This window comes from Pieris napi, chromosome 10 (genome assembly GCF_905475465.1).
Source record: "Pieris napi chromosome 10, ilPieNapi1.2, whole genome shotgun sequence".
Lineage (NCBI taxonomy): Eukaryota > Metazoa > Arthropoda > Insecta > Lepidoptera > Pieridae > Pieris > Pieris napi.
Window position 1 is genome coordinate 10,841,830 of NC_062243.1, and position 12,536 is coordinate 10,854,365.

The 12,536-nt window shown below is 32.3% G+C and overlaps 4 protein-coding genes across 4 annotated transcripts; 2 read left to right on the forward strand and 2 right to left on the reverse strand.

Moving 5' to 3' along the window:
* The first annotated feature begins 3,112 nt into the window (after window positions 1-3,112).
* LOC125053162 (ribonuclease P protein subunit p25-like protein) lies at window positions 3,113-4,515 on the forward strand. The gene is made up of 5 exons (XM_047654394.1): window positions 3,113-3,255; window positions 3,491-3,591; window positions 3,657-3,841; window positions 3,909-4,028; window positions 4,377-4,515. The coding sequence occupies exons 2-5, from the start codon at window positions 3,496-3,498 to the stop codon at window positions 4,507-4,509; spliced, it is 534 nt and encodes a 177-aa protein (XP_047510350.1). The 5' UTR covers window positions 3,113-3,255; window positions 3,491-3,495; the 3' UTR covers window positions 4,510-4,515.
* Window positions 4,496-6,432, reverse strand: LOC125053161 (MOB kinase activator-like 4). The gene is made up of 4 exons (XM_047654393.1): window positions 6,217-6,432; window positions 5,897-6,060; window positions 5,074-5,283; window positions 4,496-4,971 (listed from the first exon to the last, which is right to left on the reverse strand). The coding sequence occupies exons 1-4, from the start codon at window positions 6,268-6,270 to the stop codon at window positions 4,725-4,727; spliced, it is 675 nt and encodes a 224-aa protein (XP_047510349.1). The 5' UTR covers window positions 6,271-6,432; the 3' UTR covers window positions 4,496-4,724.
* Window positions 6,433-8,185: 1,753 nt separating this feature from the next.
* LOC125053200 (corepressor interacting with RBPJ 1) lies at window positions 8,186-9,903 on the forward strand. Its single transcript, XM_047654447.1, has 5 exons — window positions 8,186-8,431; window positions 8,636-8,730; window positions 8,964-9,214; window positions 9,334-9,589; window positions 9,794-9,903. The coding sequence occupies exons 1-5, from the start codon at window positions 8,360-8,362 to the stop codon at window positions 9,861-9,863; spliced, it is 744 nt and encodes a 247-aa protein (XP_047510403.1). The 5' UTR covers window positions 8,186-8,359; the 3' UTR covers window positions 9,864-9,903.
* A 104-nt stretch (window positions 9,904-10,007) lies between these two features.
* Window positions 10,008-12,456, reverse strand: LOC125053199 (T-cell immunomodulatory protein). Its single transcript, XM_047654445.1, has 3 exons — window positions 10,796-12,456; window positions 10,290-10,728; window positions 10,008-10,115 (listed from the first exon to the last, which is right to left on the reverse strand). Exons 1-2 carry the CDS (start codon window positions 12,114-12,116, stop codon window positions 10,298-10,300), a joined length of 1,752 nt encoding a protein of 583 aa, XP_047510401.1. The 5' UTR covers window positions 12,117-12,456; the 3' UTR covers window positions 10,008-10,115; window positions 10,290-10,297.
* Window positions 12,457-12,536: the final 80 nt, after the last annotated feature.

The window sequence follows — 12,536 nt, forward strand, 5'->3', positions numbered from 1 at the left end:
ACTTTTCCTGTCTTTGGACAAAGAGCAAAACCACTTTCGTCCCCATTGAAAAATCTTGTAGGATCACTCAAGATACATAATATCTTTTTGATGTATACTTTCCAAATCTTCATCTAATTTTTCAAACCACAGTCTGATTGACTCTTCTGTGACTTGGGCTCTAGCTTTATTAATGTCCTACGCATTTTTAACTGAGATTTCTACATTTCTGGCCAAAAAAATTTCGAACCATTTTTGACCTGGGCGATCAACTTTAAATTTATTTTATATTCCTCCGTCGCTTATTATTTTCAGAACAGCATCAAGCAATTCCTGTTTTTTCACTGGTGATCCACATTTAGAAATGTTAAGAAGCCATTCAACTACCATTTTTTCACCATCTACTCCTAGCACAGGCTCTGGGCCCGGTTTGTTGACTCCATCTGGTCCCAATGATTTTGTCCAATATTGTGGTCTTTGGAATAGCATATTCTTTGCATACTTGTCTTACCGATTTCTTCTTCTCTGGAACTTCATGCGACGCTTTTCTTAAATCTTCTTCTATGTATGCTCTTTTTTCCTTGTTCTTTCTTATCGGCAAAGAACTCATTTTAAACATAAAAAATAAGAATTAAAGAAATTACTCATTTCATTCAAAGTTGAATAGGTATCAAAAATGTGTATGTGTACAACACATTTTGTATTCAAAAATACATACTTACAAACAAACCAACTGTAGGGAATTAATTAAAATAAATGGATGCGATTTACTTAATTTGTTATTATTCCCTGTAGGTATAGTTTGCGTCCATTGCGGACGCAAAGTGGAAGTTTTATAAATTCGATGTAGTAATTCGCGTCCACCTTATTTTAACCGTTAACTATAAAAAAATAACAAATTTATAATTAATATAATTCCTTTTATCATTATCAAAGTCTAGAAACAGCTATACATATATGCAAAATACATATAAAACAATGAAAAACTTACCACGATATCACAATAAAGGATGATTCACGGTACACCGTGTCGCGACCGGGCCGGGCCTCAGCCGGGACACGTCCACCGTGCGCCGGCCGGGACAGTGGTTCATGTTACACCAGGCTGTTTGGGTGTACGCACGTACGTGTTTGTACGACTATATCTGTTTTTGTCAAAAAAAAAACACAAAAATTTTTAACCTCACTAAGATTTGACGTTGACTGCTCTGCGGGTGCCCGGGCGCCTACGTTCATGTTACGACGTGCCGGAGCCGGACCGTGCCGGAGCCGGGAAACAATACCCACCGACATTACAACGCCGTGCCCCGGCCGGGGCACGGTAAGGGCACGGCCGAGCAACGGTCAGGCATGAATTACTTCATACAAAAGTATATCATTAATGTTAGACCGTGCCCCGGCCGGGGCACGGCCCGGTCGAGACACGGTGTAGCGTGAATCATTCTTAATCCCGTGTTCGCGCTCTATCGTTGAACAGCCGTCATTGACTAATGACTATTGTTTCTACGCAGGATTTCTTGGACTAAAGGCCGATTTACATTATCTTAGTGTTTAGGAGAGTGCTTTAGGATAGTACTTTAGTTGAAACATGTAAACGCTACTTGCTTTAGTACGGTTCTACTTGACTTTCAAGTTGAATCAAAATAGAATCGTTTTTTATTGTTGTTTCAAGTGATACCCCTCCCGCGCCCGCGTACGCCCCGAGATCTTCCCTCGTTGTGTGTAAACACGTAATTTTGTCAAATCTTTAGGAGAGTGCTATAATAAGTGCCGTGAAACGCGTGCGTGTTTTTTCGATAAAACTTACCGTTTTCGAGAAAAATCCAAAAAACCTAAAATTTTGACCTTGGGCCCCGAATAAGTCCCTAAGCTCACATGGGACTGATAGGGACTTTTGACACTTTATTCCTTGTGGTAAACCTAAGGTCTCTACGAAAATTTAGCTTTGTCGGAATTTTCTTTATTTGATCACTATTTTTATGTCTAAAATGACCGGGCTATTAGTATTTTGCGTAGAATAGAGCGTATTTGCCGACGTCGTTGCGCGTTCATTGTGGCGCTGTAATGATACTCTACTAGAAGAAATATAAACGTTCACTCGCAACGCACTAAAGCACTAAAGAACTTGCCATTCAAGTTGTACTAAAGCACTCTCCTAAACACTAAGATAATGTAAATCGGCCTTTACGGAACTTTTGTCTATGTGTGCGTGCCTCTTATACATTGAGGTGTTGCCGGTAATGACTTTTCGACTTATGGGTGTCTTAAGTAGGTACACTTAATTTCGAGAGTTTTCAAAGGGAGATCCGTAAAATGGACGCGAATTGGGCGATGGACGCGAACAGGCAAAATTATGCTATATCATTTGCCCGTGTCTGCCTCTTTGACTGTTGTTTATATTGCTTATAAAAAAATATAAATGAGGCAAACACCCTGGGTGTTGATACACAGATATTCCGAAAGCAGACCATTTGAATGTTTTTGTATGCTATTTTTTATTTTTTCGTGTTTTTTCGGATCGGGGTTCATATCATGTTCGCATGTCAATAAAATTTTTAAAAAATAGACATACTACGAATAATCGCTTTAATTAGCCATAATACTTTTCTTCAGATTTGCGGATGTCAACGAACAGTAACGGTTAAAGTCAGTAAGTAAAATAAAATACTATTTTTTTTTTTGTATTCGGGGTGTTCTAATAAATCGAATGGCAATTACAGCTACGATAAAATGATTTAGTAGGGCTCTTTTTTTACATTTACCTCCTGTGATAATACAGAGACCTTTGTTAGATATTTTATAGATTTTCTTTGTTATCTAAATGGTAAATTGTCCATAAACTGCAGGTGCACACAAGCAAATTATTTAGTATCAACTTTTTTTATAGATTTAAATCCCTGTAGTTTAAAAACGACCTTAATTCATTAAGAAAATTTTGTCGTATCAATACGCAATACGAGCACAACATATAGTTAATGCTCGCGAGCTCCCTAGCCTAGAGGTAAATTAATTATTGTGAACGGACTATACGGTGGTTCTGGTTAAGGACAGATTCTATAGATTACAGATGATACAAGTACTCCTGCACCGTCTGTGGTTGTAATTGTCAGTTGTCTTAGAATACATAATCAAAATCATCTGTGCATTGTTCAAAAATCTTTCAGCTGACAGTTCGTTTAATAAATAAAACTATTTATTTCTAAAACAATAAACTATGATAAAGTTTTATAATAAATAAAACCATTTCTTTGATTAATAATTTATGTTGTTATTAAGGTTCTTATTTTTATTCCAATTTCCATTCGTAAATACAGTACTTCTTTAAAAGCCTAAAGTTTCATAAAAAGATTTCCGCATGCAATTTCAGGCATATTATACATCAGAAACATGTGGCTTTAAATACTACAGAATAAAAGATGTTCACATGGCAAATAACTTATTCATGGGCTCTTACAGATAACACTATATTTGTTAGAGCACAGGGGTTTTTCTTATAATATTACTATTTCAGCCAAAATGGAAAATTATTTCAAAGGAAAGAATGTAGAAGAACAAATGGAGAGGGACAAAATACCAATAAACAGCCTTCCTGTTGATTTCCTATGGATGCAGGTAGACTAAATTAATGTTAATGATAATACTATTACTTTCAATTAAATTTATTCTTAACATTTCAGGTAAAAGGAGGCAGTAAAATGACAAATTTACTATCACATGCATCAGGAATTTTGGAGGATAAAGCAACTACCACTGTAGTTTGGAGTGGGGCTGGGGTAGCCATTTCTAAAGTGATATCATGTGCTGAAATCTTAAAAAGAAAATTTTCATTGAAATATCAAGTAACAAAGCTGACATTTAAGAGGTACCAATCGAAATAACTTCCACAACAAAAAATAAAATAAAAATTAATATTATAATTTTTTTTTCAGTGTAGAGGAATATTGGGAGCCCAAACTTGATGGTTTAGAAACAATTGTTGTGAAGAGGCAGATTCCTGTAATCCATATTTTACTGTCATCACAAGAAATAGAAGACACCCAGCAACTAGGGTAATTCATTTTGACGCACCCACACTAGAACCAAAATATAATTATCACACACTTTTTTTAAAGATAAAAAGTACCCTGTGTGACAAATTCATTAGCTACACAAATTTCAGAGATATTAAAGGATTTTAGTAAAAAGTGAAACTCAATTAGAATAAATATTATATATATTTCTAATGTTATATTTACATATAACATTAGAAATTCATTGTAATGTTATAATTAAATAAATATATTCCATAAAAATGCATACAAGTAACCTGACTAGTTTTATAAAAAAAAAGTTTATTTTTTATCTTAATAATATTTATCTCTTTTTTTATTTAAACAAAATGTATTTTAACTTTTTAGATACCAGACATTAGATGGAAACACATTTTGGGAAACAAACAAGTCTTTTATCAAGCAGAATCACGCACAAAAAACTAAGAAACCATTTAAACATAAGACAAATATTAGTAAAACAAAAATTACAGAGAATTAATTAAAATATTTTTATTTTTCCAAAAAGATTAACATTTTCAAATCTTCCTTAGCAATCATTCTCTTAGGAATGCCTTTTGTTGCATTAGTTACATTTCATACTGGTGGCAATACTCTAGTTGATTATTAAACCTTGTTCATAACTAAAAAGCAGTTGAATTTCACTAAGGTATATAAGAGTTATATAAAGAAAATTGGATCCAACTATCAACTGACTTATGCTTCAGATTCCCCAACTGGCTGATTAATTGGTACTTCATCATCAAGTTTTGGCAAAATCAATATTTCCTTAGAGATAATAGAATATTTTGTCACAAAGTATGTAAACCGTTTGCAGAGATGGGTTTCTTTTTCAAAAGCATCAAATATGGCACGATGATGGAAATAAGCATGTGAGAATATTCTGTATACCCTGCGGCAAACTGAACCTAGTTTTCCAACTGATGAGTCTCTAATGCTCACTCTGCAAATAAAAGAATTAATTAAATAATTATTATGAACACATTTTTAAATAGATTTTATATTATATGATTATTAAGATATTTATTATAGAAAGACATTTTACCTGCTTGGAAAATACTTATTGCTATTCAACAAACAAGCTGCACCATCAAGTGTGTGCCTGGTGTAATCTATAGCAGGGCATTCTTTAGGTGTTTTATGAGCAGCACAAAGAAATATCCATTGCTCAGTAGCAGTCATTTGTGTGCATGTGTTAGGCTTACACTCGCTTTGCAACCTGACGGTTAAACCATTCAACTCCATACAGAATTGTCTGAAAGTAAAATCAATACAGAATATTGATAATAAGTCTCAATTATAACTGCACATATTCAATTATGATTCAAAACCAACTTTGTTAAGTGGCATCTAAGCAGTTAGGCCAATAAAATGAAACTAATGCAAAATATTGCATTTTCTAACTAAATAGTTTTTTATCTTTACAAGCACTAGCTGCTTACTTACTAAAGTTCTGCTAGGCTAACACGCAGATTTTTTAAGAATACATGCTTTTTCAAAAATCACTGCAATAATTGAAATAAAATGGTTTTATTATATGTCAAGCCTAATTCAAGATAGTAATAAAAAACTGTCTCAAAAAGATACAACTATATATATAATTGCTATTGTTTTTATTGTAAATGTAAAGTTAGAAACATTTCATATACATTTATTTTTTTGACAATCATAAGTGTACATTGTGACTTTTAAGACAATGTTGCATTATGTATTAGTTTTTGAAGCTAAAGATTGAAGAAACTAGGATTATGGTATGGTATGAAATTGAACAATATGACTTTGTAAACACTGAAATTATATGGGAATGTTCATCCTATAGTGAAGATAGCAATACTCAAGTGGTATACTCTAGGTATGTTTTATATTACCTCAAATGTTCATACTTCCAAACACCCTCTTCCTGAGCCTCAGGCATTTTTAATATCGCTTCCAGATTTGAGGGATCTCGTCTTATGGTTTGTTGTATCAATTGTTGAACCGCTAGTGTGTTATCCATTTCTTCAAAAGGTTGGTCAGGCCACCGACAGAAATCCTATAATAGTAACAATTGATTATTACAATTACGTTATAAAACATAGGTAAGGTAATTAATATCACACTATAATATTTTCTTTTTAATTATCCCCTGCAATCTATAAATTTATATAGGTAGTGCATCTACTTTTTGTACATAACTTGCAATACCTACCTTTGCTTTTGAGCCAGGACGATTGCGTCTCAGTATTTGCGTTCCTTCCGCCATTGTTTAGACGATGAACTAATAATTGTTATTTAAAAATATTAAAAAAGTTTTGTTAAAGTACAAACATAAATTACACTAAGAATCTCTTAGGATCAAATATTCACAAATGCAGAAACAAATATTCTAGGGTGCGGAACTGCGGACAGCGGACTACAGATTACTATGAGTGGAAAAGAGAAAACAGTTATATAGCATAAAACGGTCACTCTAGTCTTAAATTTAAAAAAAAATTATGTCACGCCCTCTTATGATCAGCCCCTGAATGAAAACGATAAAATAAATATAATTACATATTTGATAGAGAAGCACATTTTGCATGTATTGTAGTATAGTACAATATATCAATAAGCAACTATGTATAATTAAAATTCCTTTGTGTCGTAACTCGTAAGGCACACACAACGGATGATCATTTGATCTTTGGATAACGCGTCCCTTGGCGACATGCAAGGTGTTTCTGAGTTTGTAGAGTTGGAGTTATCAGAAGGGAACAAGACAATGTACAAAAATAATTCATATAAAACACCAAAACTTGTTCAAGAGAGACGGCTTCAAATAGTTAAATAGACACAACCAACAACTGTTGGCCGTTGCTAAGTCCAAGAACATATAAGCTAAAAACGTAATATTATATCGAATGTAGAAATAAATTTATAAAACTAACGGGTCCCCAAAACCACTGGTATACATGATCAGATTGGCTTTTATAATATTATCCGTTATGAGCGAGGATCGATTGAGATATCTTCCTAAGGTCACTATAAACGGTATTATGTATACGGGGCATATATCTTGAGCAACCCTTATCCTGTACTGTACATTGTACAAATACGGAGGTTACGTAGAAGAATGGAATCTGCGACGGCCTCTTTAAGACGGCTAAGAAAATTGTTTCCCTACTTGCTATTATTGCTATTATGCCGGCACAGAATCTTTCTTCCTATCTTAGGCTATGTTGATATGCGACCAATGCTATTGCGATCTTAATGAAAATCTACTTTCCGCCTTAAACGTCTTCAGAATTTGTGTGATCACAACATAGACATAGCCGTTGGTGTCGTAATTGTCATATCCTGTATTCCATACTTTCGATCCCAAAACGTATATTTAAAGGATAACTTTGTTCCTCCCATAAGTGGTGACTTCTGTTCCCTATAAATACATCTAACTCTATCAACTCCTCCTTTAGCGTCTCTGTAATTCGATTGTGGAATGTTCTGCCTATTACCGAGCAGAGCTTCCAAATAGAGAGAGTAAATATACGTTAAGGAAACTATATAATATTAATCCAGTGGCACTACAACCCTAAATCATAAATGGGTCTTGACCTCAGATTGCATCTGTCTCTTTGGTCTATTTAATTCGTTTAAAAAATAATTTATTAGAGATGGCGGTTTAACCTATAGTCGTATTTTTAATTAGACGAAGCCAACTGACAGTAGCTAATGTCACTTTGTAAAATAATGTTGCCATATTTAAAGTAATAGTGATGCATTCAGATCTTGTTCAATCAGATGAATGAACAATGAGTGTGAATAGTCAATCATTTCAAACAATAAAAGAATATTATTTCTATTTCAAAATTGTATAAAAGTGCTCTGATATAAGTTAGGTACTAGTACTATGTAACTACAATCAGTTTTTTGACGTCTTATTACAAAGCGCGGCGCGGCGACTAGTGCCATCACCGATCATTAATTCAGGGGTTTTCACTTTGTCACAACACTATTTTTATTTCATTACAAAACTGACAACACCGTAAACGTCAGTTGATATCGTCTAATTAAAAATTCGACTATAAGTTCACATTTGACGTGCCTGACCGTTTTGCCCAGTGTCGATTGACGTTTTTCTGTGTTAATCTGATAATCTGTGTCAAAATTTTTCTACCTCCTCAATCCTCATATTTCATAATGTATTGACATTTGAATATTGAGTAGTGAGTACTCATCTGTATTTTGTTCCTAATTATATTTATTTTGTCAAATAAACATTTTTAACTTCCAAATACAAATTCATACATTTGAAGTGTTTTAAAATCGAAACTTCTTATATATTTCTATTTGGTTAAGTTCTTGAGAATTCAAAAATGGGAAAAGGATTCAATAACTACATGTGTAAAAAGTTTTTCCATCCAGCCTCTCGTGACAACTTAAAGAGAGTAAGTTTGCGTTATACAAGTTCTACCATTCTATACTTTTAAATATTAACTATCACGAATAATCTGGTGTAAATATACAAAACAAAATACTAAGTGTATAAAAAATGTAAATATTGCAATCAATGTTTTGAGTAATGAATTTATATTATTAATATTGTGCAACGAATAAACACAGTTTTACAATTACAAGTTATATTTTTGTAGGTATGGATGGCTGAACAAAAAACTGATGCATACAAGAAAAAACAAGAAGAGTTACGGGTTCAATATGAAAAAGAGCAAGAATTACATGAAAATAAGTAATATACATTTAGAGTTTTAGCTTAAAACAATTAACATGTTCCAAATATTAATATACGTTGGTATTCATATTTTCTGTATATTAAAAATATTGTTTAATGTTAATTATTATTTTTAAACATTATTGATATCTACATTTTAATCCTGTTATTAGAAAAATATTATCTATATTTATGCTTAACAAAAAAATATAAAGAGATAAATAGATATAGTAAAGAATATTTTTTTTCAGGGCCTTACTGAGCAAGGATAGTAAAGACAAGCTAAGCTTAAATTTTATGTATGAGCCTCCTCCAGGGGTGAAAAAAGAGCGGGAACGTGAAGACAATGAACCAGAATATAAGTTTGAGTGGCAACGGAAATATAATGCTCCTAGAGAAAGCTACTGCAAAGGCGATAATGAAATTCGTGACCAACCATTTGGTATCCTTGTCAGAAATGTGCGCTGTATCAAGTGCCATAAATGGGGACATATTAACACAGGTTTGGATTCTAACTAAATATGACTGTTTCTTTGAGCTGAATCAATTTTGCTTTTGTTAGAAATGCTTAATTTCTGCCTGAAAAAGATTTTCTTTATATATATCACACTTTGGTTTTAGATAAAGAGTGTACTATGTATTCATTGTCTATGAGTGAAGCAAGAGCATTGCAAGCTTCTGCATCAGCTCCTCAAGAGGAAGAGGAAAAGCCAGATGTCCCAACATTAATGCAGCAAATGAGAGATAATGGTTTGGTCATGAAACCTGGTGCCTTGCCACTTGCTGCTACCAAAGTAGAGGAAGGTGAATCTTCCACCCTCACAGAAACCGATCTCATAAGTCAACTGACTAAGAAACAAAAGAAAAAATTGTTAAAGTAAGTAATTATTACATTTTAGTAATTGCTTTCAATATCATAGGTTTAGTATGTTTATATTTTGCTTCTGAATTGATACCACTAGAGTTTATTTTCTTAAGTTTTAGCACTCTATACAAGAAGAGATGCTTCCAAAGTAGAAAATAACAATAAAAAATAAGTCAAATGTTGATGCTTCTTTAATAATTTTTTATTTTTTCACAGGAAATTGGAAAAACTTGAAAGAAAAAAGGATGACAAAAAGAAAGACAAAAAGAACAAGTTTAAACATTAATTCAAGATATGAAATTAATCATTACTCCCATAAATTTCTTATAGTTAATATTAGATGTATTTTAATGTATGTAGAAATGGTTTTAATAATAATATGTTATTTATATATTAGAGTGAGTTTTCTTTCTTCAAATAAAACACTACATTAATCAATAAAACTATAATCAGTCCTAATTCATGGAATATAATGATATTATATTAATATATTTGTATGAATATCACAATACTTTCTTAAACATTTTACTATATATAAAGGCCAATTTACATTATCTTAGTGTTTAGGAGAGTGCTTTAGGATAGTACTTTAGTTGAAACATGAAAACTTAGTAAAGCTACTTGCTTTAGTAAACGCTACGCTAAAGAACTTGCCTTTCAAGTTGTACTAAAACACTCTCCTAAACACTAAGATAATGTAAATCGGCCATAAGGGTAGATTTATAACTTAACATAAGTTTTGTCATCAATTTCAATGATATCCTGTCTATCATTTCTTTCCTTCCAATGCAAATATAAAACACATCCAATAATTACTATAACTATAGCAGTTAATACAAATACACTCTTAAGAATAACTTTGCTTGGAGTAACAAATAACTGAGCTCTCCATTGTGAGGGATCATTGGGTGGAGCAGGTATTAAAACTATTTGGGAATTTGGTATAATCTGAGTCCAGCTTTTAGAGTAACCAGAGAGTCCCACAGTTAAAGTATCAACAAAATTTGGAGTACGATCTAGACCAAATATGGAATATGGTAATTGAAGTGCATAGTATGCTGATTGTGGTAATTGTGCACAAACTCCAGTCCTGTATGTACCTTCCTGAGACCATGTGTTGTAACCAATCTTTGGTCCTGGCAAATTAGTTCCTGGAGGAAAAAAATATTTTTAACATTTACACAAATAATATACTATTAGCAAAAGAATAGTTATTACCAAATGTAACCTTTCTGGTGTATAGAGTGCCATTTATGGTTGGTACTTTTTTATTACTAAGGCCAGTAACTACAATTACTTTAACAAAATTGGTATCATACTCCAATTCATTACGAAAAGCTTTCATTAAGTATTTTCCTGTGGTTATATTTTTTTGGACATAAATTACATCAAGCACTCCATCCATGTAAAAGTCGTAAAAAGTTCCCATAACAACATTATTTCCAAAAGAATCAAATTTTTCCCATTGAACTTCAAAAGTTCTATGAAATTTACATCCTGGTAGATTGCATGCTACATTGTGCATTAAAAATACTTTAGTCTCATTATTGTTACTTGTAGGACTGAGTGTCATAAGAATATCAGGATATCCATCCATATTGTAATCCCCGCTTCTCATGGTTATTGTTTCTAAATAAGGCTCATCTCTTGGTGGTATAAAATGCCATAAAGTTCCTTTTCCATCATTAAAGTCAACTTGTAAATCATGCCACTGTTTATTATCATATATCAGGATTGTGCTGTTAATACATCCAAGATCATAACACACTGGTAGAACTAAAAAGAATTCACCTGATAAAGCTACATCAATAAACAATGCTTGACCATATATTGTTGCAAAGCCAACAAGAAGTTCAATACTGTTATTATATTTAAAACCACTTGGTTCTTCATTTAACCATACTTCAACATCCAATTTTGTAGTCACTAAAAGATCAGCTGCATTATCATCATTTACATCTAAAAATGAATGTGAATGAGGCAATTTGATTTCCTTATACTTATCATTGCCCATAATTATTTCCATAGGAGTAGACCTTGAGTTATCAAATACCCAAAAAACTCTTTCCTTTTGAGCATTCATACCAAAAAGATCTAATATCATATCACGATTATAATCAAGTACTAGTGGTTGGCCAAAAGTTACTGCTTTTATTGAATTAGCATTACTACAGTTAAGGTCTGGCATTCCACCCCATAATATATGTACTTCATGTAAAGATGTTTCATTTTGAACAGCTTTAGTAAATAAAATATCCATGTAAGCATCTCCATCAAAGTCACCTGGAACTATACTAGTGATAATGTCATTGCTAAAATTACAACTAAGAGATGGTCTTAGAAAAGGTTCCTTGTCATGAGCTAGAAGCACCTCAATAGTGGATCCATTTATAATAAACGCATCTGTCAATTCATCTGAATTAAAGTCACCAAATGCAGCAATTAGTCCTTTATTGCTTTTACCAAATGAACTTTCCGTCATGTCACTAATAGAAGTTACTCCTCTATAAAATATAAAGGCTAATAATACAAAATACATTTTAAAAGGCGATTTGAAGCCTTGACATAAAAAGATATTGTCTTATTTTAGGTCTTACAGGGACTCAAAAGTCAGGGTTTTAGGTGAATATACTAGGTACTTTGTTTGTACATATCAAAAACACATTGTTTGGTTTTAATTTAATTAATATATATCTAAGTCATAAGTGACACTTCTCAAACAAAGAGTGAGCGTGTTTTAATTAATATTTACATAAGTTTGACACACAGATAATTTATTGTAAACGTTAAACGAAATATGTGAAATTGTGAATTGAAAAATTGAAATTATTCTATTCAAATTTCAATTGTAAAACTTTGTTTTTTTTATAACAGACTGTTAAAAAAAAATATAAAAGTCATGATGATGAATGGTGATATTAATTTATCCCTAATGGGAAAGGCAAAGGAATTTAGACTT